Source organism: Colius striatus, chromosome 3, assembly GCF_028858725.1.
Source record: "Colius striatus isolate bColStr4 chromosome 3, bColStr4.1.hap1, whole genome shotgun sequence".
Lineage (NCBI taxonomy): Eukaryota > Metazoa > Chordata > Aves > Coliiformes > Coliidae > Colius > Colius striatus.
In genome coordinates this window covers 2,937,735-2,964,112 of record NC_084761.1, presented here as the reverse complement: position 1 = coordinate 2,964,112, position 26,378 = coordinate 2,937,735, and the positions used below count along the sequence as shown (strand labels likewise).

Sequence of the window (26,378 nt, the reverse complement as noted above, 5' to 3'; positions counted from 1 at the left end):
TGAATATTGTGTAACAGACTCTGCATTTGCTCCACTCATGGTTGGGTTGGGGATTTTTTGACATCTCATTGAACAGGAATGGTAACATTGCGAAACTCTGTGTTTGATTCAGGCTTTACAGGTACATCAAAGGTTTTTTCATCTAGTTTACACACATTTGAGCTCACCACTGGACTGTTGGCCCCTGTTTGTGCCTCATAAGAACACCCTTAGCCACTCGTACACCTGGCTGCACCTCCAAAGCTGTTATGTCTTCTACAATTTTGGTTAGTAATTTATCCTTCTCTGCATCTCTGGGTCATAGCTGGTGCTGTCCCAGCTACTGCTAGCCTGGAATCACTATTTTATTATACAACTGGGAATAAATCCATTTCAATCCATCAGACTTTCCCTCACACCCTTTGTGCAAACACTTGTTCATGAATCGACGTCTCTGCATGCAAGTCTCCATAAAGTTGTGAGGAAAATCCTATTTTGACCCCATTTTGACCATGTGCTGCATCTGGCTAAAAGCTGAAGTCAGGATTTGTTTTCTGCAGGCCAGACACTTGTTAGTGCACTGAAGGAAAATTAAGGCAGCTGTCTATAAAGCCAGCTTGTGACCATTTGAATTCATCAGAACATACTTTTACCCCTTTATTTTTTCTGAGTATTATTAATATGAAACAGCAAGGAGTGTGCGAGTGGATGCTGAAAACTGGGGAGAGTTCAAAGACAGTCTGTGGAGGATCTGTGTTCCAGAAAACAAGGGCTACAATAAGTGATCAAGTGAGCTCAGAGAAAAGGCTGTAAATCAATTTAATTGTGGACTATTGCCATCTACAGAGTGAGTTAAAGAAGGATCCTTGACCTTAAGAGCTGCAGTATTATCCCAAAAGCGGAGTTGTTCATTTGGTGTGCGAGATGCCGATAAACACACACAGAGCAGAGGTATTTAATCAGAGATTTGTGTGGATATGGGTGCTAGGTGGTAAGCCACAAACCAGCACACCCCAACAGCACCTCTCATGATGGACTTATACACAAAACACCAGCATATTGTAATATATACGTTTTGTTATTCTATTTAGTGGTTGGTTAGCAGTACTTCACCCAGTATGTAAAGAGGACATGTATTTAGTTCATTTCCTCCACCTTCTTTGGGTATGAAAAGGGGAGGTGGGCTGTGAGCCGGTCGTCCCCATCTCCCCCTGACAGCTTTCCCTTTCCCTCAGTTACCACAGATTTTTGCCGACTTCATAGTAATTCAGCAGGCACACTACCCTTGGGCCTTATGAGCTTCTAGTCCCTCCTGAAGGATACAGAGTAGTCAGGTCAATGAAGCCTAAACACAACCCAAACTGCGTTATTATGGCCTCGGCTTTAACCCCTTCTAACCACCAGTCTGTTTCTCAAGACACTCGTCTCCACGTTCTCGCGTCTCGCAGCGCAGATGAGCAGCGCAGCTCTGCCGGCGCGTCCCGGCGTTGCAGACCCGCCTCCCCTCACGCCGCGCCGGGCACGCCCCACAGGAAAGCTCCCGGCTTCCGCGGGGCCTGCACCGGGCCGGGCGGCAGCGCAGGGAGACCCGGCAGGTGCGTGTGTGGCGGGGCCGCGCCGGGCTGGGGAGGGCTCGGGGCTCGGCGTGACGGAGCTCCGAGGTTTGGGTCCGCCGGCTGCCCTGGCTCCGGCCGCGCTCGGGAGGGCTCGGCCCATCCCGGCCGATCTTCCGGGTCGCGGCGAGCGGTGCCAGGGCCGCCGCTTTTAGCCCAGTGAGGCTTTTCTGAATAGGATTGCCGTGTTGGAAACAACGCTGCGGTGGCATAGTGAGCACCATTACGCTCTCCTGGTTCAAACCTGCGTCTCAGGTTTTCTCAGCCTCTCCCAGTCAGCAGCGATTTGCTGGTCTCCTGGAAGCATCTTTTTGTAGCAGAGACTTTTGCTTTTTGTGCTCTGTTACAGCACCATCAGTGTTTTCTCTCAAACGCCCTTAGCAAGCTGTTGTCACACACAGCTTATTATCCAAGGCTGTGCAGGGGAAATTGTCCTCTCTCCTCAAACACTCCTTTGTTTCTATAGGGCCTGAAGGCTTTGTTCTTAGTGTTTGAAAATGCCACTTTCATGGCAGGCATTACATCAGCTACTTTTCCTCACCTGCATTTACACTGATATCCCGTTGTGATCCGGTGTTCTCATTTCATCATCTGTTAAGGTTCTGATGCAGTGTTGTTTTCATCACCTGTTAAGGTTTTGATTTAGTGTTGTTTTCTTTCTACACCAGTTTAAGTGTCTGATAATATAAAGAGTGCCCACAAATAGTTTTTCTGTAACGAGGATACAGGTTAATCTGGAAATGCTAAATGTAGGATGAACCTTTCCTCTGGTTGAAAATACAAGGGACTGTCTCACCAAGGAGGAGGCTCATAGCATGTGCACGGCATCAGTCCCAATTTAATTGCCCTGAGCAGTACCTTTGCAGTTACTGAGCCTGTCTCATGACTGATTACAAAGCATGGCTGTTGAAGCAGTTGGGTACTAGTTTGGCTTGAAAGAATCTGTTCTCTTTCTAAGTCAAAGACTTCTCGTAGGCCTTCACGCTGTCCTCGCTTGTAAAGCTGGATGTGGAGCAGTTCCTCTCTCCGAGACTGAGCCCAGGGCTGACTTCTCGGGAGGAGGTGTGAGAACCATCTGCTCCCGTGTTCATGCAGGGAGCAACTCCAGAGTCCTTTTACAGGTAAATCTTTGTGTGTTTGCTGTTTGTTTTTCTTCCTAGACTGTATGTTGCTGGTTCTTCAGCTGAACTCTTTGTAGCTATTATCCAGATGTTATGAGTCACAAGTTTTCCTTTTTGTCAGTGCATTAATGGAAGCTTTGGTGAAACAGCTTTGGTCATTGAGTCAAACCTCATGCCAAAATTAAAGATTTGGGGAAGGAATGTGTTTTCTAGGGTCATTTTGCAAGATGGGTACCTAAGACTTAAGTTCTGTATCCCCTCATATGGCTTTTTCAATATGCTTTACAAATCAGGAGTGTTCTTAGGGCTGTCATACAGCTGGAAGAGAATAAGACTTAAGGCTCTTAGCCCAATATACCCAATGTACATTTGCTACAAATCATGTAGCTATAAATTAAATAAACTGAACTGCAGGTGATTTTTAATCCTTATGTCAGTTTGCTGATCGGTGTTTGTGGCCTCTGTAGATGCTTTAACTGAACTATCAGGAGCCTGAGCTAGTTAACAGCCACTGTTAGTACACTATTGAACTTGTTTGCCTTCATTTAATGTGCAACTTTAGCACTCAGTTAAAAATAGCAGCTGTAATGCTGGGAGGGGAAAAACCAGAACAAACCAAAATGGTTTAAGAGAGTCGACCAAAATGGAGCATAATTTTGCTGTGAAAGCCTTGGGGGTTTTTCATCACTCTCCTTTGTTTTTATCTTCCTTGTTTACAGAAGGAGGAGCAAGTTGGATTCCAAAAAGATGAAGATGTCCAGTAGGCAGTAGGAACAAGGACTGGAATTGCAAGGATGTCTTGCAAGAAATGACATCCCCAGCACTTGGTACAGTGAATAAAACCATTCATTCTGCCATAATATTAAGTGATTGCCTTAATATTTATAGTTACAATGCATTAGCTCCTGCCTGCACTCTTCTTTCAAGAAATTTGGGGGATTTTTTGCCTGCTTCTTACACTGTTGTCCAGGAAGCTAGACATTATTAACTTACTGCTGGTTACTAATAGGTCAGACTTGGCAGGAAAGGTGGGTTGGAAATCCTTTTTACTGAGAACTCATTGAAGGTTTTGGCTTAAAACCAAGTGTTTTCGTAAGAAGTTATGGAACAAATAAACAACAGGCCAGGAACAAGGTGCCAAACTAGATGAACCCCCCCAGGACAGTGCTGCTAACCACTGTCTCAGCAGCAAATATGTCACTGCTTTCTAAAGAGGGCTCTAGGGGAAATCTGTGAACTACAAACCTGGAAGCTTGACCACTGGCAATGGAATTGGTAGAAAATACAGCAAGGGGGAATTACTGGACACCTACATAAATATTACATAGTGGGGAGCAGCCAGTGTGGCTTTTGTAAGGGAAAGTAATGCCTTTAAAAAAGGTTGGAATTCTCCAGAGGTCTAAATAAGCATGTGGAGAGGTTTGGCTTACAGTCTGTACTCAGATTTCAGGAAGCTTTTCAATTGGAGCCCTCACCTGAACAGCCCTTGACATAATAAGGGAGTTCCCTCTCATAAACAAACGGTGCAAAGATAGGAAAGAGGATGTGAGTAAATGGGCAGCCCTGGCAGTGGCTGGAGGTCACCACTGTGGTGCCACAGGGCTGTTTTGTAAACAACCTGGGGAAACAACGTTTTCAGCTGCCTTTATGTTATTTTAGGTGAGAAAGACAAGGGCTGAGGGTGGAGATTTTCAAATGTAAACTGATTCATGTGTGTCGGGGGAACAGTCCCAATTCCACAAGCAAAAGGAGTTTTTGGAGCCTAGTGACTAATTCTGTGAAGCCTTCTTCATCAGTACAGCCTCGGTTTGGATAGGTCTGTCCTCTTTGAAGCCAAAGGACACCTCTCCCTGCACACTGCTCTGCGGCACAGAACAAAAGCAGGAGCCAAGGGAAGACTGCACAAGCTCACAGTTACTAGGTACAGAGAAACTGTGCCTGGCTCAGAAGGTTCTGGACTTTGAGACATGGAGGATGTGTGGAGAAGCATGGAGTGTTTATTCTGTTCTCCCCTGGGCTCCCCAATTTGACCTCTACTGGAGAGCAGGACAGAGAGAAAGGTGTCCTTTGGTCTGACCCAACATTGACCATTCATACATTTTCCCATAAAATCTCTACAGCTGGGAATTGGTGTAAGGAATTATTTCTCCAGAGGTGGTGATGTGTTCTTATGTACACTGCTTCGTCATGCTATCAGAGAGGTAGGTGGGCCTGAGGACAGCTTTGCAGCTGCAGGTGTCTGGACCTGAGAGCCAAAAATACACCCAATTAACTGGGGCATTTTTTTAACCTCCTTTTACTGAAAGACCATTAAATACATAAGGAAATACCTACAAATGCAGTCTTATTAGAAGGATTAAAGAAGCCTGTGTAGACTCAGTTGTGCCTTGACTACAGGGTGTAGAGCTGCTGAGCTCTGTTTTGACACAGTTTTTTACATGCTTGCCTGAAACTTGTCCAACAGCCCTGAACACTTTGGGCAGTTTGTGCAGGTCTCAGTCTTCCTTGTCTGACTTCCATGCACTTTTTGTTTGGTACACACGTGTGGTGAACAACTTGTAGCTGGTTTGGTTACAACAGGATTGGTAAAAAGCAATTAAACCCCCAGCTTATTGAGGCACAGAAGCAGACTTTACTATCCAAGCAAGAAAACCTAGACAGAACTGAAGAGTCAGAGAGTTTGTGTGTAGACTCTATGAAGAGATTGTGTCTCTTACTTCCCAAATACCTGGGCCCTGGATACTTGATATGAACTGACTTTAGAGCATGCTTTTTCATAGGCAAGGGATGTATATATACAAGCAACATGCTTTATAGAAAGTGTAGTTAGCCTTTGAGACACAGAGTTGTGTATTTCATGCCTTGTTATGATCAAGCAGGGAGACAAAAAGTAGACTGAGAAGTTTCAGAGCTGCAGGTTTCTGCTGGTTGCAGTCCCCTTCTTCTGGGTTGTTTTTAAAGCAATCACGTTTCTGTACTGAGCCATTTCTCATGACTAGAAGGCAGTTTCCTACTGCTGTTGTTGATGAGAATTGAAGATGCTGAGATCTATCTAGGGTCAGCCCATAGCAGTGGAATTGCAAGTGCCCTCAGGCTGCTGGTACAACATTTACATGAGAGCACTTGCAGCCTTTAAGAACTACTTAATTGGAAGTGCAGTAGGTGCCAGGCAACTCAGATCCTGTTGCTGATGTCGCATTCCATAAGGGCACAAATTACCAGCTGAGTTAATGCTGCACTCAAACTGCCTGTGTTTTCTGCCTGTCTTTATGTATGGCTGATGAGCTGGAAGTTCCAGTTAATGCTGTCAGGAGAAGTCTGGAGGTACTGCAGTGTGGAGCATTCCCTTGACTGAGTCTTTCAGATGGTCAGTCTGATATGGGGAAGTGTTTCTCCTCAGTCCTTGCCTTCCTGCAGCTCTTCCTTTTCACACCCTTTCTCTAGGAAAGGCTCTCATTTGTGAAGGCCACCAGGTGATTTTATCTGATGCAGAATGGTGACTTCTGGCAAATGTTTTAACAATTCCCACCAGCTGAAAGCCACAGTTGAGAGCAGAATCCCTGGGATGGAGCTGGCTGTTCTGTGGCGAGTGTCTGGCATCACTGGCTTATTGCAATAAAGAATTAGATGTTTTGAAGAAAAATAAAACCACTCCACTTCTCTGCCAGTCATCTCAATGTGATGTTGGCTATTTTTATATGTTTGTGTCTGGATTCTTCTGAACTGAAATGTGACACTGCTGGGGAACTGGCACTGATGATCCAGAGTGTAGCAGTTTCAGTGTAGTTCAAGGAAACTTGCTGGTGGATCTTTCTGAGAAACATCAAAGATTGGTTTTGATGGTGAAAGCTTTTTAAAAGCTGATGCTGTGGTGAAAAATGAGTGGCAACAGCTACTTAATCCTGGATATACTTGCAGAGTCAATGTGTATAGGATTCTTTCTCCATTTCTAATCACATACAGTGTTCAAGCTTTGCTTTTTCCCCCTTACACCTACACGTGGTTGAATTTCAGAACTGATGAGTTTGTTGGTGTTTGACAGGTGTAAGGAGACTGCAGCACAGGAAAAGAAACATTAACTTTTGGAAGCTTGCAAAGTAAATTGGTGACAAACCTAGAAGAAGCAGCACAGGTTATGTAGTTGCCTCGGATACACACTGTTGACTGGAAGAGACTGCTCTTCATCTTGCTGGTAGGTTGAACTTGAAGCTTATTTTGTGGAGGTTCCAACACAAACGTTTCTGCAGTGTGATTAACAAGTTCGTCACTGTGAGTGTAAACAGAGTATCTCCTATTTAACCAGCTTTGGACACTGATCCTGTTACCTTGCTCTTTAAAATGACTGGTATGTGGCTTCTGTGGACTTGAGGTCAGCATGATTTTAGAGGTGGTTGCTTGCTGTCTTTTTCAATCTCCTTAACAAATTAGGTAAAAAACCCATAGCACTGGTTCACCTTTGTTGTCAGACTCTACATTTCCTAACCTAACAGTTGGCAAACTTATTTTTACAGCTAAGTGGAGCAGACTTGCTTTGTTTATCTGTAGCCCTTACAAGATGAACAGTCAAACTGCAGTTTGCTTATCAGTAGAGCCCAATATTTGCCTGGCCTGATGCAGACACACCTAAATCTATCATAGAATCATAGAATGGTAGGGGTTGGAAGGGACCTTTAGAGATCATCTAGTCCAACCCCCCTGCAGAAGCAGGTTCACCTAGATCAGGTTGCACAGGTCTTGAAGACTATCACCTGCTTCTGCAGTTTGCCTGAGTTGTCCAATTCATTGGAGCTTTCAGATCCAGTGTTGTGGAGATGTGTAAAACTAAGAGGTTGTGGAAATGGGTTACTTTTAAATGTTCCTAATCACGTTTATATCAATTTCCTAGAACTATGCCAAGAAAAAGGAAGCTGTTGGCTCAATTAAGTGCTCTCCAAAGCAACCCCAGCTCCCCTTCCCTTGATGCCTTGGAGAAAGTGAATGCTGTGCCTGATGGGGATGATTCTTCAAAAAGCAGCAAATATTTTGCAATAGAGAAGAAGAATTCTTCCCAGCTAGAGGCAGATTTTTTCAACCAGCCCTGCATTAGTCTAGCCAAGTCCTTTCTGGGGCAGGTAAGACACGAGCACTGAGATGACTGTACTGGAGCATGTGCTTAGCTAATAACTTAGTGTAAAAAGATGAAGTTCTTTCTTTTGCCATTTGACTCCAGGGCTTTGCTATTTTAGGAATACAACTCTCATTCCACCTTTTGTTAAGTGCAGTGGAATTTAAAGACTAGTAGCCAAATCTGTTTTGGATGAAGTCAGAGGAGTAATTGTTCAGGTCTAATTTACTGCCACGTTTCTGAGTTTTTTGTGGCGTTTCCCTTCCTTTTTACTGGTTTACTGAGTGCACTTTGCTGTTTGTGGTTTGACAGTTGTTTCAGGCCCATGATTTTTCTTTCAGATATTCTTTTATTGGTTTTCAGCTCCTGCTTAGCCCGGTGGAAAGCAGTGCTCTGCACTCAGCAGCATCTTCTCTGCCTCCATTTTACCACTTGTGATGCTAATAGCATGACAGGCCCTTGCCAGCTCCTGACCAGTGTCCACTGTCATCATCTCAAGTATTTCACCGTCTGCAAGTTCAGCAGGCTGCTTGGTACTTTCTTTTATGCTGCCCTGGATGCTTTGACAGTTGCATTTTGTACTGGCTGCTCTAGAAGAATGACTCCATATTGTCAGTACAGGTGGGGAGATCTCTGGTGATCACCTGAGGTTATTAACACAAATACATGAGGCAGCACAGTCCTGCTTAGGACTCCACAGTCCCACAGTTAAACCCTGTTGGCTACAAATGCTGCTATTCCTATCCTTTGTTTCTGAGTTTTCAAGCCATTACTTGTTCATGAAAGGACTTTCTCCCTTGTCCCATTGCAGAAATTTCAAGGACTCTTTGGAGCTTGTTGAAAGCCTTTGGAAATCAGAGTGAGGCAGATTAAATATGTCTCTTCTGCTTAGTGAGTCCTTCAAAAAAACTCTCCCTCTGTTTCCATGACAGGGAGCTCCTCCTGTGTTTTCTCTGCAAAAGGAAAAGGTCTGAAACCCCCTAGATGCAATTTGAGAATGTGGCTTTGGTTTCACTGCTATGGTGTTATCTTCTCAGAGGCTTTTTTTATACCTTTGTTGTCTGTAGAGTGAACAGACTTCTCTGGGTTCTCATTGGCTTAGATAACTTTAGGAATGTGTTCCACAAACTGTTGCTTCTGGCCTCTCTTTGCTGTGTCTGTTTGGGGTTTTTATTTTCTAAGGATATTGTCTTGCTTGTAATTGATGCCTTTGCTTTTTAACCCTGCTGGGGGTTTGTCTTGGCCTCTCTCTGGTATCTGTATTTGCTATCTCTATATCCAACCTGCTTGAGGCTTGCCTCTCCAGCTTTAACCTTTAGCTGCCTCTTAAGTTCTTCCCAAGAAGCTTCCTCACTGATGTAGTGTCCCCTTCTTGCTGTTAAGCAGAACTCTGATAGATTACTGGTGGACCTTAATGCTTGTGGAAGGGCACTGATCTTTCTACTCCATTGTCATGATACAAAGTCATTTTCCAGGGATAAGTCTGTGGCTTTGCATTTTGCTCTGGATCAGTTTGGGAGTTATGTCTTTTCTTGTGAGACCCCTGATGGCCCACTGTGCAGCATATGATGGTGTCTAAAACACCAGTCTGTGTCCTGTCCAGTGCTGACATTCACTTGGTGTACATGAGGATACCTGAAGTCTCCCAGCCCTGATGCATTTTTTCCTTGTCTTACTGACTCTGACATCCTTGTGCATTCAGTTACTTTGCTCAGATGATATTTGAGTCACACTTCTATTATTTTCCCATTTAGGAATTACAAGCCAGGCCATTTCTATCTTCATTTGAGATTTGAAGTATAACCCCTAATCTCCCATGACCCAATGTGTCTTCTCATTCTCTTAGAGCTATAAAGACAATGCAGTGTTTCATTCATCACAAAAGGGAAGGGGTTATCTTCATTCTGCCAAATTTTGGGGGCATCTGCTTACCTTAACTATGATACCCTAAAACATACATGCAGGAAATGGCCTCTCAAAATGTCCTAACACCCAGAGGCATCCTCAATGAGAAATAAGAACCTCTACAGAAGAGTTTCCTGTGAGGAACTGTGACTGATCACCTTGTTTTACCATGAAGAGTCAGGGAAATGCCTGCAGCTTTTCAAATCATAACCCAACCAGTGCATTTCAACACACTGAAAAAGCAATGTGGCCCCATGGGTGTGCTTTTGGGTTGTTTGCAGGCAGCTGCCACACAGCAGGGCTTTCCTGAAGTCACTGCATCTTGCATGAGAAACAATAAACTGATTGTTTGCAAGTGCTGTAGGGAAACTGATAGACTGGAGTTGCAACATGAGCAACTGACTTCTGAAGCATCCACACTGGATCAGGTCAGTAACTGCACTGGCAATCCAGCACAACCATCTGTTAGGAATTCAGCTTTGTTTCTTGAAGGTCATTTTTGAGTGACTGCCTTTCAAATATGGGAGGGCTGAATACAGTATAATTAAACTGGTAGCTGGTGCCTAAATGAGAAGATCCTGCAGTATTTCTTAAACACACATGAAATACAATAGGAAGTTTAGAAATCAGGTCAAACCACAAAAAACTTGGTGCAAAGTTCAGTGATTGTTTTCTTTTTAAAGAGAATTTTTTCTCTGTCATGTTCTATTTTGGTTTTTCCCCCCCTGCACCTGCTTTGTTTCATTTAAGGAGGTACCAGCAGCAAGGAGCACACTGCAACAACAAAGATCTGCTGCTGCAGAACAGCACTGATAGTCCCTCTGGTCATCATTAGCCCTGTGGTGAGGGTTTAGGACTTGTTTGAAACACCTCTGTGGAGAGACACTGTCTAATCACAGGAGTTATTTGATTGTGCCACTGTCACGTTTCTTCTGATCTAGAGAATATACATTCATGATCCCTCAAGGTTTGATATTGATGGTGCTTTTTTGCCTTTTACCTGGTGCATTGGGGTGGAGAACACAGAAGAGAACCAGTTTGACCACACAGAGGATGATAAGTTGGTTCTTTACAACATGGTCACATCTTGACCCTCCAGGCATGAGTGAATGGGGTAAATGACAGGTAGGACCTTCCTGCCCTGGGCTGTGGCCTGGAAGGTAGAAGCTGGAAAAGCTCCCATTAGCTTCTAGCCTGGGCTGGTGCCTGGGGAGGGGAGTGTGCACTACCAGCAGGGCTTTTTCTTTTTCCTGCTTCTTTTGTTTCCCCAGCCCTTGTGCTCTGGTTATTTTGTACCAGAGAGCTGCAAACTGATGCACTCTGACCTCCCTTTCAGATTTTAGTTCGCAAACTTCCTGATGGCAGAGAACTCTGGGGGAGGATTGTTGAAACAGAAGCTTATCTGGGTGGGGAAGATGAAGCTTCCCACTCGAAAGGTGGGAAGCAAACCCAACGAAACGCTGCCATGTTCATGAAACCAGGAACTCTCTACGTCTATCAGATCTACGGGATGTATTTCTGCATCAATGTTTCCAGCCAAGGTAAGTTGAGGCTGACAGAGGTTTGTTTAATGCCTGCAGCAGAGGGCTGGGACCTCAGGCTGCGTTTGCCACATTGCAGTGGCTTTTGAGTGCCCTGTGGGCTCTGTGAAGGCAATGACTTGCTGTCACAGTCTTGCCTTGACACCTGGGTTTTGTCATAGTCTGTAATTAGGGACAGGCAGGGCATACCCCCAGCTGCACTGTGACCAGTCTGGTGGGCTTCTAGTCCCTGCTGTGAGCTGTTCAAGCACACAGCAAGGAATTGGAGGAGAACCTTGGTAGGACTGAGCTCTCAGTTTTGATGACCTGGGCTGCTGCCTTACTTATGTGATTCAGTGAACTTTGTTCTTCGAAAGTGGTGATGTAAATTTGCAGTCTAATTAGCCTAAATCTTGGTGTCTGTGGTCATGAAAAGAAACTCTTCTGTCTCCTGCCTTTATCTTCAGAAGCTGTAAATGCTGGGGAAAGCAAAAAGCTCTGAGATGTCCTAAGCTTAAGCAAGGAGTCAGTGTAGGAGCATTTTAGCTGCTTCACTGTATCTGAAACAAAAATCCACCCACTTCCCATCAAAACACCCAGGTAAACTGTTAGAGAATCTTCAGTCTTCTCTCATTATTCTCCAAATAATGTAATCAACCCCAAGCAAAGTATTCTGGGATGTACCTGAGACTCTCCTTCCACAGCTCATCCAAGTGTGACCTCTTGGAGCTGTTTCCTGTAAGAATGCCAGTCTTCGCCTTGCAATAAAGCCACTGGTCAATTAAACACCTTGAAATGGCAGCAGGTGTTTCTTATCTAAGTACTCATTTTGTTACAAATCACCTCAAAAACAATTTCCTCTATTTTTTTTCACCATTTCAAAGCTAGAGCTTAAGAAGCCCCTCTGCTTGTATAGGCCCAAGTGGAAAGCAAATGTAACGGAACGAATCTGAGGAGGAATCGTACCTGAGATGCTTTTCTCATCTTAACACAGATGGAGAAGCAGCCTGTCCTGCTGTTTAGCCCAAGGGAAGGATGGAGGAAGGCAGCTTTCATGATGGCATTTATGCACCTGGGTAGAAGGCAAAGGCAATTCAGTGGGGGACACATTGAGTCTGGCTGTGGCTGTGCAGAAAGCACAAGGGAACATTGGCAAAAAATAAAGGCTGTTGGGGCATAGCTTGGTCCTTCTTAGTAGCATAAACCATGCTCAGCTTGTAGCATGAACATCTGATGTAACAGGCTTCATCACCTTTGTGAAGGGAATTTGATGCAGAATATCTAAATACATCCCTGGAAATGCTGCAAAAACCTGGGGGAGTGACCAGGAGACTCTGAAAGGAAATGAACACGGTATTTCTGAAGGGGCTGCTTGGAAGGATTGAACACAAATTATTGAGAGCCCTACCTGCTTTTCCTTTTCAAAGAGCTCCTCTCCAGTGACATCTCAGGGCTGCATCCCTTTTCTTGGATTTTGGCAGTGCAAAGCTGGAGAGCAGCAGGAGTTTAAGGGTGGAGAACATGGAACGATTGCACCTATTCCCACGTGTTTTCTGCCTCCTCTGATCTCCTGGCATCTTTCAGGTTCTCTCCTCAACTGTCTTCCAAGCTGAAGGTTTCTAGTCTGCTGGGTTACTCCTTCCTTAATATCTTGTCCCAAAGCCAGTCCATGACTTTGACCATCCTGGTTGCCTCTCCCTGCATCTCTCCAGTTTTGTTGTGCCTTTCTGTAGCTGGAGGAGCAGAACAAGCCTGGACATGCCCAGCTGTCCCCAGGCTGGTGTGCAACTTGGACTAGTTGAATAGCTGGGCTTTCCTTCTGGGAATACTGTACAGTGTTGCTGCAGCAAACTGGGGCAGTGGGGAAAGGGAAAGGTCTTTGGGGATTCCCTGATGTCTTCAAACACACACAAATCAACCCCATCTTAAGCCATTTCAGTTTTGACCTGGGTGTGTGTTAACAAAGTTCATACTGAGTGATGTGAGAATCAGGGGAAAGCCTGAGGTCAGTTTCAGGAGAAATCAGTTCTAGAGGTTTCCAGATGACTCTTGAAAGATGTTTTTGTTTGGCTGGCAGGTGGTTTGCATAAAAACACTTCTGCAACCATACATGAATTTTACAGAAAGTATTCATTGCTGGAGACTGCTGGAACCAACCAGTGCATAAACTGAGCTGAGACCTAGTGTGATTGTAGGTGGTTTGTTAAATTTAGCACAAAGTAATAACCACAAATGAATTTGTAGCTGGCTCTGGTTAAACAATCTAGTTTTGTAGTGTGGGCAAGTCTTTATGCTGATTAGATTACACTGAATACTGTGTTCAGTGCTGGGTCCCTCACTCACTGCCACAGGGACACTGAGGGGCTGGAGTGTGGCCAGAGCTGGGGAAGGGGCTGGAGCACAAGGGTGCTGGGGAGGGGCTGAGGGAACGGGGGTGTGAGCCTGGAGAAGAGGAGGCTGAGGGCAGCCAGCAGCACTCTCTGACACTCCCTGCCAGGAGGCTGCAGGGAGCTGGGGGTCGGGCTCTGCTCCCCAGGCAGCAATGACAGGACAAGAGGCAATGGGCTGCAGCTGCCCCAGGGGAGGCTGAGGCTGGAGCTGAGGCACAACTGTTTCCCTGAGAGGGGTGTGAGCCCCTGTGCCAGGCTGCCCAGGGAGCTGGGGGAGTGCCCAGCCCTGGAGGGACCCCAAAGGCGTGGGGCTGAGGTGCTGAGGGCTGTGGGTCAGTGCTGGGCTGGGCAGGGTGAGGGCAGGGCTGGGACTGCAGCAGCTTCCAGGGCTTTGCCAACACAAATGATTCTGTGATCACAAGATCCTTGCGGGACAGAGGCAAGTGGTTCAGACAACTTCTGTGTCCTTTTAAGTACTGGCAATGGCCTGGTCCTGCTCTGGCTCCTGAACGGGGTGAGTGCAGAGCTGAGTTGGAGCTGCCAGCTCCATGAGGGCAGCCATCCTCTTCCTGGAGGGACATCAGAGTGCTGTGCTGTCCTTGCCTTGTCTGTGCCTACCCTCTGGCCTCACCACCACAGGGCTGTCCCAGACACACACTGCTCAGAGCAGGCAAGCAGCACAAGCTGAACTGCTGCAGCAGACTTTTGTTTGTAGTTTAATACTGTCTTGATTCATGCTGGGGACTTCTTGGTCCTTATTCAGCTCAGGATCTGAGCCCTATATCAGATGCTGCTTGTACTTGCTGCCCTCTGCTTTGCTTCTCAGGAATTGGGGGGATTTCACTGCGAGGTCCCCTGGCACAGGAGGAGAAACTGGTTTGGTGCTGAGGTGAAGGAGCCCTGGCCCAGGCTGCCCAGGGAGGGTGTGGAGGTTCCTTCTCGGGAGGTTTCCAACCCCAGCTGGACACGTTCCTGTGCCCCTGAGCCAGGGGAAGCTGCTTGAGCTGGGGCTGGGGCAGCTCTGCAGGACCCTTCCAGCCCCCACCCTGCTGGGATTCAGTCCCACCACTGGGTTGAATACAGCCACTGCCTGAAGCCATTGTGGGCATCATTATGTTGCATTTTTGGGAGAAAGCAGAGGAAGAAGGGTTTGTATCTAGCCAGTGTCTTCCAGTGTGCATGAATGCTGCAGTGTACCCTGAGCAGCACAGGGATCTTAGTGCACAGAGCTTTTCCTCGGGCTAAGAGGGACTTAGTTGGGCTTCCCTCACTTCAGGAAGAGGGTAAATGCCAGTCAGGCTTCTCTCTGGCTTTGCTGCACTTTGTTTCTCTGGAGTTAAAATCAAGCTCCCAGGCCTAGGGTAACACCACGTGGACTTGCCCCTAACTTCCAGCTGCCAGCCAAGGACTTTGAAGGAAGTGTTTCGGCAGCAGTGAGTCAGACGGGTGGAGAGGAGAAAAGTTTCTTCTCTCTGGTGGCCAAGAGCTGTTTCCAAGAATGGGGTCTGGAGCCCTTCCAGGGAAGGAGCAGCAAGCTGCATGGTGGGGGTGTGGGACTTCCCTATCACTTTATGATTTCTTGCTGCTCAGGGAGAGAGTTTGCCTCTGCATTGCTGTTGGATTTCAGCTCTGAATGCTGCTCATTCTATGGAGTGACTCTGGGGCAGGGGAGGGGGATATTGGTCACCTCTGGACTGGCACTGCTGTGGGGAGGGCAGGCTGAAGCACTCTGGCAGGCAGGAGTTGAGTCACAAGGATTCAGCTACTCTTTAGTAGTTAAAATAAAGCTTCTGCTGGGCAGGTATGCTCAGGAGGACCCCAACATCAGTCCCTGCTGCTGTCTCCAGCTTTTCCCAAAGCTCCTGAAAGGTTGCTGTTGCATTTTGGGGCTGCTGCCTCTGCTCAGTGCACGGTGTCCATGCTGCTCATGGTGAGAAAGGGTAGGAAAACTTTGGGGGGGAAATGCAGAAAGAGCAGCTGGAGACAAAGGCCAGGTGCCCCCTGCTCTGGCTCTGCCCAGGCTCTGGGAGCACCTGCAGTTTCTCTGCACACCCAAGGACTCAGTTCCTGTGGGACCTCAGCTTCCACTTGCATTTGTGATGGATGAAAAGCAAGTCCTGTAATTAGTGATGGCTCACAATCCCCCAGGTGTTCCTGGCCAGCCAGGCAGCATCCCCATGCAAAGGATGGTTCTTTGTGCCTGGATGATAAGCAGAATTAGGACATGGAGCATGTTCTTAGAAATCTCAGATGACCTTTGAGCTCTAAATCACTGTGGTACAGGGCAGCAGGTTTGGGCTGGCAGATGAATATCAATCCCCTTCCTCAGAGAAGGGAGAGCCTGGGAACAGATTGCTGTTGGAAATGAGCTGTGGGGGCTCTGAGCAGGTTCAGGGCTGTAGGCATACTGTGAACAGCCGAAACCAGGTGCTCAGGTGCTGGCCTCCAGTGGGAGCCCACAAAGGTAAGGGAGTGTGGGATTTGTACAAAATATGAGAGGGCTTCTGTTCTTGGAAGCTGCAGGTCCTCAGGGATCTGTCAGTGCCTACACAAAAACCCTTTTCCAGGCGTGAGCGTGGCTCCAGATGGTTGAGGCTGGAAAGGAGATTCTTGGGGAGGGATCCCAGGGGTGGCCTGTGGTGTGAGGCAGCACAGGGGCTGCTCATCTCCCACTCAAGGTCCTGAGTAGCCCTTCTCTGCTGCCTCATGGAAAATGCCAAGGTGGTGCTTATGTCCCTGATAGGCTGCACAGGGGAAGGTCTGTGCTCAGAGCTGCATCTTTGCTTCGCTCTCACCAAAACCAGGGAGGGCAGCTGGTTACAACAGCTCCTGACAGGGTGGTAAATCGCCTTGGAGAAGAGAATCAGTCCATTTGCTACACTTGTCATAGAAGTGTCTGCTGCTCCCAAGGCCTTGCATCCTCCAGGTAGAGACCAGCCCTGTCCTTCTCTGGCCCCAGGGCTTTGGGCTGCTCTCCCCATTAGCCATGCACTTGCCTCGAGCCCTGGTGCCCCCTCTTGTTGCCCCCATGGGGGTGCATCCAGTGCTCCCTCCAGCCCCCAGTGCCTGCAGCTCTGGCCCACACTCTCTGCCCAGCCCAGCTCTGCAGGCTGCCTCTTTCTGCTGGCAGCATCCCGGCTCACTCCTCCTCTGCTTTGTTAGCTGGAGCTCTTGTAATCCAAGTTTATTATCAATCCCTTGGGTTTGGGAGCAGCTTTGGATAGCTGGGCCAAAACTGAACCATATGTCTATTTATTCCTGAATATTGTGCTGACAGAAGAAAAACCTCTTGCCCTCTGGCAAGCCCTGGAGCAGCAGCCAGACTTAATAACATCAAGAAGAGGGGCTGGGGAAAAGGGCAAGCAGCACTGATGAGTCAAGGACACAGAGCTCTGGCCACATGAGAAAAGGGAAGGGAATGCAGTGCCCAGGGGCTGGGGAGCTGAGGGGGGCTGGAAGCAGAACCATGATTGACAAATGCTGTCCTAACAGGTGGTTCTTGCCCTGCACAGGGGAAGGGGCTGCGGTGCTGCTGCGCTCGCTGGAACCTCTGCGGGGCCTGGACGCGATGCGAGAGCTGCGCAGTGCGGCCAGGAAAGGGCCCCCCAGGGTGCTGAGGGACTGGCAGCTCTGCAACGGGCCCTCCAAGCTCTGCCAAGCCTTGGGCATCGATAAGACCTTTGACCAAAGGGACCTGGCTCAGGATGCAGCCATCTGGATGGCACCAGGCAGTGACCTGCCAGGGGAGCAGGACGTGGTAGCCACGACGAGGATCGGTATCGGCAACAGGGGAGAGTGGGCACTGAAACCTCTCAGGTTTTATTTACGAGGAAACAAATCTGTAAGTGTTGTAGATAAGAAGACAGAGAAAGAGATGGCAGCAATGGGACATTCTTCTGGCAGCTGACAAGTGTTCCAGGTGTGCCACAGCCCAGGACTGGAGCTGGGCTCTGTGCTGGCAGCAGCTCGGGCACACACAGTGCCTCGGTGGTTTTTAACAATAAATGTGCTTTCTCCCAAGGACTGGCCCAAAGTGAACTTTCAGTGGTGGGGCAGAGTTGCAGGGGTCTCCCCACCAGGACAGAGGTTGGGTTTGGACATTGAAGGCCACTGTCTCCCTTCCCAGTGGATCCAGGTTTCGTAAGGTGGGTGAGAGGCTGCCTGGAAGGATGAGAGCTGGCAGGAGAGGAGGGAAAGGAGGGAACTTACTGTTGTCTACCTAGTGGGAGGGTGTGGAGAAGAGAGGCCAGGCTTTTGTCAGGCAGGATGAGAGGTGATGGGCACAAGCTGGAAAACAGGAAACTCTCATCAGCTGTGTGGAAAAAATGTTCAGCAGGAGGGTGGGCAAACACTGGAACAGGGGCCCAGAAACTGGGGGACATTCAGACCTCCACTGGACAAGCTCCTGAGGGAGCTCCTCCTCATTTTCTGTAAGCAGTGGTTGGACAGAAGGCCTCCAGCAACCCATTCCAACCTCTACCAGTCCAGAGGGTCCAGCTTGGAGAACAAGAATGCAGCAACTGCCAGCTTGAAGGGTGACAGGACACACACTCCCACCCCACCCTCACTTCAGGATTCATGTACAGAAGAATAGCTCAACGTTTGCAAAACCCTTGTCCTCATCACACGAAAAGCAATCTTGTTTGGCCCCTTCTGAACAGCCCTTGTTAAGCTGATCTCAATAGCTCACCTCCAGATGCAGTTGCTGGGAGGAACATTGATCTGATTATTAGGTTGGATATTGCTTTTGGTCTCCTTTGCCATCCCCACTTGCAGCCATAGAGGAGGGTAAGTGCTCCCCAGTGCCTCTGGGCCTTGCTGGGAGGAGGTGACTTACACAAAGCTCCCAGTTTCACCCAGTTTGTGTGGGCAAGTGAAGCTCCTCTGGGAGAGGCTGCAACTCTGGGAAAAACTCCAGCTTGTTTGTGTGTGGTGTAAGGGAAGGTCTTAAGGAGGAGCCTGATGATCTTTTAACAACACCCACTCATGGAAGCTGCCACTGTGGAGGGAAAGCTGGGCCATAGTGCAGGGTGCAGCTAGTTGGGCTGGCAGAAGTTCCTGCTGGCCCCACAGACAGGGCTGTCTCCTCTTGTTCTAGCTCCAGCTCAGCTGGAGGAGCAATCCTGAACCACATCAGGAAACAGCCACCTCCATACAAACATAGAATGGTAGGGGTGGGACAGGACCTTTAGAGATAATCTACTCCAAACCCCTTGCTAAAGCAGGTCCACCTAGACCAGAACACACAGGAACACATCCAGGTGGGTTTTGAAGACCTCCAGAGAAGGAGCCTCCACACAGACCTGTGTGATGTTTCTCAGCTGGATGGCTTTAGCCCAGGCCATCTCTGGTCTGATTCCCTGCAGCCACAGCCATGTCATGGGAGGGGGACAAGGCTGGGTGCCCCCAGCTCCAGCTGTGTGAACTCATAGGCCAGGTGATTTCAGTGCTGCTCAACAACTGAGCTCCACACTCCCAGTCAAAAACTGGAATCCCAGAAACCCCCAGAGCCATTTAGGCTGCTTGGTGAGAGCTGTGCTCCCACAGAGACCTTGTGATGAGGACACTGGGGACTGGCAAGGATAAGCTGTGACAGCGAGTTGTTCTCATTCATGACTGTTTACTCGTGATACTTTCCCTTCCTACCTGTGTCCTCACTGCAGCCAGATAACAGTGATCAAACAGAATTCCTTGGTGCCCAGGGATCATTCCCTCTAGGCCAGGGCTGCCAGGACAGGTGCTCACAGCCCTGTGATGCAGAAGAGAGCACAGAAAGCACTTCTGCTGCACCAGCATCCCAAGGTGAGGTCCCACCGGTACCAGTGCAGCACACATCTCCTTGGCCCAGGGAAGGAGAAGCAACTGAAAGCAGCAACTGAAATCCCCACCTCTAGTTTTCAGGTGTCTTTTTAGGGAGAGATTGGCAGGTTCCTTTCCTTTGGCAGCAGCATCACTTCAAGAGAGACTGGAACACGGAGATGACGGGGTCCTCGTGGCTGGTGACCACCAGCACGCTGCGGAACTTGTCGAACAGCATGAGGAGCTGCGAGCGGCGCATGTTCTCATTGTACATGATCTCCTCCAAGTGGTGCCGGCCTCGGAAGTAGTGCAGCAGCCTGGGGAGAGGCAGGAGGGCAAGGGAGGCAAAACACAAGAGCACACAGTTAGGACTGGTAACTTCCACCCTCGTGGTTTCCTAACCCATGGGACACAAACCAGAAAGCATTTGGGTTCTGTCCCTCGTTTACACGAAGAGTGAAGTGGATTCAATCGGCTCTTACCTGAGGTTGCCCAGCACAGAAATGCCCTGGAAAAGCTCCCCCTGCTCTCACAGAATCACAGAATCACAGAATGCTGGGGGATGGAAGGGATCTCAAGAGATCATCTAGTTCCTTCCCCCTGCTAAAGCAGGTTCCCCTAGATCAGGTTGCTCTGCAGAGGTCCTCCTTGTATCAAAAGGTTTCCTAGCCTGGAGCACTTCCTGACATCATCTATTTTCAACATAGTTTTAACTCCAAAAAGGAACCACAAGTGCCAACAAGCCTTGAGAAGTCAGGATGTCCCAGACACACTTCTGCACTCCGTTACCTGAGTCTACAATGCCCTGGGTCACAGCACTGCATCAGAGGCCCAGGGACCTGCCCTTGCTTTGAGAATGAAGAGCCTATTTTCCCTCACAGCAGCCCAAGAGGCTTGGTAACTACAGCTCTTGCACTTCTGAGGTTGGGTCAGCCTGGGTTAAGTGGAGCAGTCACAACAGGGAGATGGAAATTTTCATAGGAAGGCACAATAGAGAAGCTTCAGCAGTTATAAAGCCTCCAAAGAGTCCCAAACCCCTGAAGCCTAAACTCAAATCACACTGGCTTCTTAAATTCCCAGTTCTCTTTGTAACCAGTGACAGCACAGCTACCCTTTAGCTGGCCAACAACGTGCCACAGCCATCAGATAACCTCAGCCCTGCACAGTCACAACAGGGTCTAAGGTGAATGGCTGCAGCCTCTTTGCTGCAGCCAGTCCCTGATAGCTGAGAACCCCAGAAACCTTTCAGAGCTGTGACACTGAGCCCAAACCCACCCTCCAGACAAATCTCAAGTCTGTCATCTGTCTCTTAACTGCCTTAAGGCCTCAAATGTAGGAACCATACTGCACATGTCACTCAAACACTCCTACCTGGCCAGGCCCCCACACACACGTGCCAGCCTCTCTTCCCCAGCCAGATGTGTGTCTGCATGTGTTACACATCCCGCTCTGCTCTGTGCTGCAGCAGCTGTTGCTCACGTTTCCAGCCCCAGCTGCAGTGGAGGAACATGCTGTCCTGCTGCTGCGTGCAAGCTGGCAGTAAAAATGAGTGGAGATGACAAGATCTGTTTTCCAGTTCCTTCACAGAGCCCTCACGCAGGAACAGCCCGTGAAAGACACCAAACAGCCCTCAGAGCCTTCCTGCCTGTTTTCCCATGGCAGCAGGACAGGGCCTCCCCCTGACAGTGCCCTCCCTGACAGACCAGTGTTTGCCTGTGTCCTGCCAGGGAGGCTGGGCACTCCTGTCACCCCCTGCTCATGACAGAGGACTGGAAAGGAGCCACTGTGCAACAAGTCTCCATCCATCACATCCTCCCTCGATGCTGCACAGTGTGGGTTTCACCTCCAGTCCCCTGCCATTTGTGTTTCTTTGCTCTCCCACTTGCCATATCCCTCCTCTTGTTCTCCAAAGAGCTGTATGTAAGTTCAGATCTGAGAACCTCAGTGCCTGACTCCCACAGGCAGCCCCCAGCCCTCTGCACACCCCCTTCTGCTTTGCCCTTCATTTGCCACCTCTGCCATTGGCTCCACTAATAGAACTGCTCTGTCTGTAACTGCAGTGCAAACAAACAACAGATGGATGACTCCAGCTCTATTTACCTTTCCACTCTTTGGGCTGGCCATTTGCCTTTTGCATATCTTCCACCAGGTATGTAAATCAGGCTTCCTCCTCTAGGCCAGTGGCAACCAGTGTGTGCTGAGAAGCAGCTTCCAGCAGGGACAGACAGCATCAGCTTGTGTGTGTGTGTATGTGTGTCAGAAACAGATCATGCCCTGAGGTATTATCACAGAATCTCAGCATGGTTGGGGCTGGAAGGGCCCTGCAGAGCTGCTCCAGCCCCAGCCCCTGCTCCAGCAGCTTCCCCTGGCCCAGGGGGCACAGGAACGTGTCCAGCTGGGGTTGGAAACCTCCTGAGAAGGAGCCTCCACACCCTCCCTGGGCAGCCTGGGCCAGGGCTCCCTCACCTCAGCACCAAACCAGTTTCTCCTCCTGGGCCAGGGGAACTGTTTGTGTCCCAGCTGATGTCCATCAGCCCTTGTCCTGTCCCTGGGCACCACAGAACAAAGTGTCCCCCCATCCTGCTGACACCCACCCTTTAGGTACTTGTCAGTGCTGCTGAGGTGCCCCTGAGCTCAGGCTTCTCTTCTCCAGGCTGAGCAGCCCCAGGGCTGCAGCCTTTCCTCCTCACACACATGTTCCATCCCCTCAGCACCTTGGTGTCCCTGTACTGGCCTCTCTGCAGCAGCTCCCTGTCTCTCTGGAGCTGGAGAGCCCAGAACTGGCCACAGGACTCCAGCTGAGGCCTCAGCAGGGCAGAGCAGAGGAGGAGGAAGAACCTCTCTCCCCCTGCTGCCCACACTCTTCTTAATGCATCCCAGAGATAATAAGATACAATATACAAAACTCTGCTAACTTGTATCAATATACAAGAAAGTGATTTGGAAAAAGGTTTTAAAAGCTGCACATTCTCTCCCCTCTCCAAAGCCTCTGGCTGTGGTTGCCCACAGTCTCATCTCCTGCAGGGCACAGCTTTCTCTGTGCAAGTGAGTCCCACTTGGCTTTCAACAGCAACACAGACTAAGCAGGAGTTTTCCACAAAAGAAATCCATCCTCTATTCAAAGAGTCTGCATTTGTAACCAGTCAAGATGAAATACTTTCCACTGCAATAAAAGCTAGAGAGGATATTAAAGAGTATCATAAAAGCCACCTCCAAAGTCTAGTCCAGGATTCTGCTCCAGCAGGACCACTGCCAATGCTGGAGCTTGTTCTAGCCAAGCTCTGAAACCCTCCAAGGATGGAGATCTGCACCCTCACACCTGGGTAATCTGTCCTGGGCTGCATCACCCTCCCAGGGAAGTTTTCCCAAAGGCCAACTAGAATCTACAAGCTCCACTGAACATGAGCACCACCTTCCCCTTTTTGGGCAAGGAACATCTATGGGACCCAACAGTACATAAGGTGGCACTTCTTGGGCACTAACACTGCACTTGGGTCCTTCTGACTGTTGACAGCATTTCCAGAAACAGATGGAATATTATTGCTCATCACTGCTCATCATTGTCCTCCTTCCTTCAAGTGGTAAGAGCTGCCCCTCTAACAGCAGTGCAGTGTTCTTAAGCACTAAAAATCCCCACAAGGATTCTCTCAGACTAGTCACCCAAATAAACTGAGCTTCTTTCTGGCCAAGGAGACATCCCTTCAGCAGCACTACTTGAGAATGGAGCAGAACTCCCTGGCATAGTGCCACGAATGAGTGTTGCTCAGGGGGGTAAAGGATCTCCATCTCCCAATCTAAGAGTAAGAGAAAGGAACCCTGAAAGTGACTCCACACCCATGGCTTGAGAGAGAAGCCCTGAGTGAAGCCTGAAACTGCCTCTCACATCACTGCTTACTTTGCAGGGAGGAACACTTTGTGTGTGTTACTGAGGGTGTAGCTCAAACAGAACCTGCCTCCTGAGGTTTGCTGCTGGAAGGACATGCCAACCCTCCTCCAGCAGCACCTCAGGAAAGAACTAGGTCTTCAGTTCCATTTTATGGGGCAGGGTTAATGCAGCCAAACTTCAGTACTCCTTATTTCCCCTTAAGTGTTCTGTCTTGCAAATACTTGCTGTGCACAGCAATGGCCAGGCACAAGCTCCTTCTGCCATCTGTTTAACGAATAACAGGCGTCCAGAGGCACAGGCACAAGAAAATGTGTCAGCTGGACTTACTGCTCTGCTGAAAATAGCCCATCCCTCTGTGTGCCCACACAGCTACCCTTGCAAGGGCAGTTGCAGCATATTTCGTGCACTAACTCTGCATTTATAGCAGGAGTTTGTTCTGGAGGCAGCTGACACAGCAGAGCTGTTTGCCAGAGCACAGCCCTCCTTAGGCTGCTGCTCCCCAAACGAAGCTGAAAGAAGAGCTGAGGCTCTGCACAAGGCAACGAGGGACATGGGCTCCTTCACTGCAGCTGCTTCTCCACAACTCTTCATACTTTCACTAAGAGCGTGATGTTTACCCAGACACTCATCTCTGATGGTTTATGGCACAAAAGGACAGAGAATACACCCACACACTCCAAGTGACTGTGTCTCCTGAAGCCACTCGTGACCAAGAGCATCTTGCATAAACATTGCTGTTTGCACACTCCAGCCTCCTACCCACAGGGCCCACTTGTTCAGCAGTGCATCTCTCTCCTGCTGCTGACTTCAGAGTGAGTTCTGCAGCTGCCAGTTCCAGCTCCAGCAGAATGGAAACTGGGGCTGTGCAAAGCAGAAGCACCTGGTGCCCGAGCACTGTGCCCCACAGCCAACATTCAGACAGCTGCCTGCTTGTGGCAGCTCATTTTGTGACAAAGGCAAAGTCAATTGTTGCATCTGCAGCTCCACAGCTTTCAAATTTCATAAGCAATCATGAAATTCTCCCCTCTGCCCAGGATAACTAAGAACCTGCATTGTCACTAAGCTAGTCCAAGGCATCCCCCACAAAGTCTGATGATCTCACCAATTATGGGTTTGTTTTGACTTTCTCATTGGTTGAGGAAAAAAACATTTCAAAGTTCTCAAATGACCACAGTGGTGCCTCTCAATCAAAAGAATGTCCTCTGAACAGTTTACAGGAGGAGAACAGCAATTACCCACGAGCTTGGGAGACCTCTATGAAAACACCTGAGCACAGCAGAGCTGCAAAACTCTGCTGCAGACAAGAAAAGTATTTCCTTGCCATTACAGTTTCTGGAGGCTATTTGGCTACATCCACCCTAGGGAGAGAACTAGGTTTTTAGGGGATTACCAGCTGCATCTGGGAATAGGAGAAGCTGCAGTACTTGCCTCAGGTGGTTTTCTGCTCCACAGGAATGAAAACCAGTGAAAGGTGCATTCCAGTGATGCCACTGTGTTTTGAAATGCTTAGAAAGAGTTTTCCCCACACACTTTCTGCTTAGGAAGTCATTCTGCTTCTTACCACTTGCCTAACCATACCCTGCACATTTCTGTTGTGTTGCAATTTGTAACAACAAAACCCTGTGCTACACATCCTAATGGCTTTAACCTAAGTAAACCTCACATAATGAGCACCTCTCCTCTGCAAAACAGACCTTGAACCATTTGTAGACTGGTCTGTAGAAGTATTCAGGCTGGCTCTTTGTCTCATATTTGCATGGGTGTTATAAACCTTAAACTAATGGTAATATCAATGGTAATATGATGGCATCAGGGTGACTGGCTCTTTGCTTTGCAGGCTCTGTAGTTTTTTTCAGGCTCTGCAGTTTTATGTCTATCATAAGTAGACACAGGAAAACTGGCAAGCAAACAGCCAAGTCCCTGTGTCCAACCATATGCCCTGATGCTCCTTCACACATCCAGGACTCTGTTAACAAGTATTCTTGTGACACATACATTAGGTTTTGCTTTCAAGAACTGATGTGACCAGATGAAATAGGTATAAGGGGAACAAAACCTACAATCATTTAGCCTCCAAGATCCCAAGCTAATGGGATCTGAGCAGAGTCCACACCAATCCTTCCAGAGAACAGCAAGGCTAAGGATAAAAGATGCCATCCTGCCCTCCTCATTCCCTACCTTGCAAACATGCGCAGGTCTTCGGGGTTCTGGGCAGCAGGGACGTTGAGGATTGCTTCCCGCTCGTGTTCCAACAAGCTTGCTAGGAGATTCTCTGTCATCCTTTTATTTAGGGGTGAATCCCCACCAGGTATCAACTCAGCACTGGAATTATCCATGCTAGGGCTTGTCAGAGTCATGTCATCACTACTAGCTATCAAGGGAAGAGAGAAAGAGATGTAGAAGTTTTATCTTCCCCTCCATAATGACGCAAAGGTTATCAATTGAGGCTGTTTTTATGCAGCCTGTCCAAGTCATTCCTTCAGATTCAGTAATGCCTTTTGCAAAGAAAGTGTCTCTCAGAACACTGCATGTATCTGCAATTAGTCATCTGACAGCACAGCAGTTTTCTCAATGGGAAAGTCAAAGGTTTCAACAAAGTCGTCAATTTAGGTGGAAAACTGTACTTCTGGAGAACATAAACAGTCCATTAAAGACATGTGAAAAGAAAATTCCCAGCCAGCTCTGCTGGAATACCATGAAGTGGTAACATGCAAAGCCTAAGAGCACAGAAGGTGGGAGCAAGCAGAAAGAAAAAGCCAAGAAGCAATATCCTCTTGTGAGCGAGCCAAAATAAGCAGATCGTAGACTTATCTGACTGAGGTTCCAAGATTTCTGCCCTAATTCATGACTTCTCTAAAGCTGAAAGTTGTACAGAGAATCTCTCCCGATCTCCAAGCTCAGTGGCATTCTGAGAATGCTGCTGGTAACAGCACAGGCAGGAAAGTTTGGGGATTTTAGCACTGGGCTTGGTTTCTATTCTTGAATAAAAGAATGCTTTCCTGGCATCACCCTGTAGAATGGCACTGAGGAGATCAAAGAAATGAGGAGGTGTAAACAGAAA

The 26,378-nt window shown here is 48.3% G+C and overlaps 2 protein-coding genes across 18 annotated transcripts in view; one reads left to right on the top strand and one right to left on the bottom strand.

The window, feature by feature from the left end:
* The window catches only part of NPRL3 (NPR3 like, GATOR1 complex subunit), an 82,937-nt gene that overhangs the window by 18,396 nt on the left and 38,163 nt on the right, over nt 1-26,378 (bottom strand). For 11 of the 17 annotated variants that reach the window (XM_061994224.1, XM_061994228.1, XM_061994225.1 and 8 more), the window contains 2 exons: nt 25,496-25,688; nt 17,426-19,748 (listed from right to left, as the gene is read on the bottom strand). In XM_061994224.1, the coding sequence (XP_061850208.1) occupies nt 19,583-19,748; nt 25,496-25,688 (359 nt within the window). In that variant the 3' untranslated portion in view covers nt 17,426-19,582. Of the gene's footprint in view, nt 1-1,542; nt 2,219-5,077; nt 6,955-12,208; nt 12,315-17,425; nt 19,749-25,495; nt 25,689-26,378 lie in introns of those variants that run through there. The other 6 variants (XR_009818537.1, XR_009818538.1, XR_009818535.1 and 3 more) reach the window with 6 other exon arrangements.
* MPG (N-methylpurine DNA glycosylase) lies at nt 1,425-17,646 on the top strand. The gene is made up of 7 exons (XM_061994236.1): nt 1,425-1,574; nt 2,568-2,713; nt 3,433-3,540; nt 6,756-6,905; nt 7,599-7,824; nt 11,059-11,263; nt 17,145-17,646. Exons 5-7 carry the CDS (start codon nt 7,603-7,605, stop codon nt 17,537-17,539), a joined length of 822 nt encoding a protein of 273 aa, XP_061850220.1. The 5' UTR covers nt 1,425-1,574; nt 2,568-2,713; nt 3,433-3,540; nt 6,756-6,905; nt 7,599-7,602; the 3' UTR covers nt 17,540-17,646.

What these genes read in the sequence shown, in the direction of transcription:
- MPG (XM_061994236.1), top strand. Translation starts at nt 7,603, where the DNA reads ATGCCAAGAAAAAGGAAGCTGTTGGCTCAATTAAGTGCTCTCCAAAGC. An exon ending in CCAAGTCCTTTCTGGGGCAG is followed by an intron (nt 7,825 to 11,058) that starts GTAAGACACGAG and finishes CCTCCCTTTCAG; the next exon opens with ATTTTAGTTCGCAAACTTCC. An exon ending in CATCAATGTTTCCAGCCAAG is followed by an intron (nt 11,264 to 17,144) that starts GTAAGTTGAGGC and finishes TGCCCTGCACAG; the next exon opens with GGGAAGGGGCTGCGGTGCTG.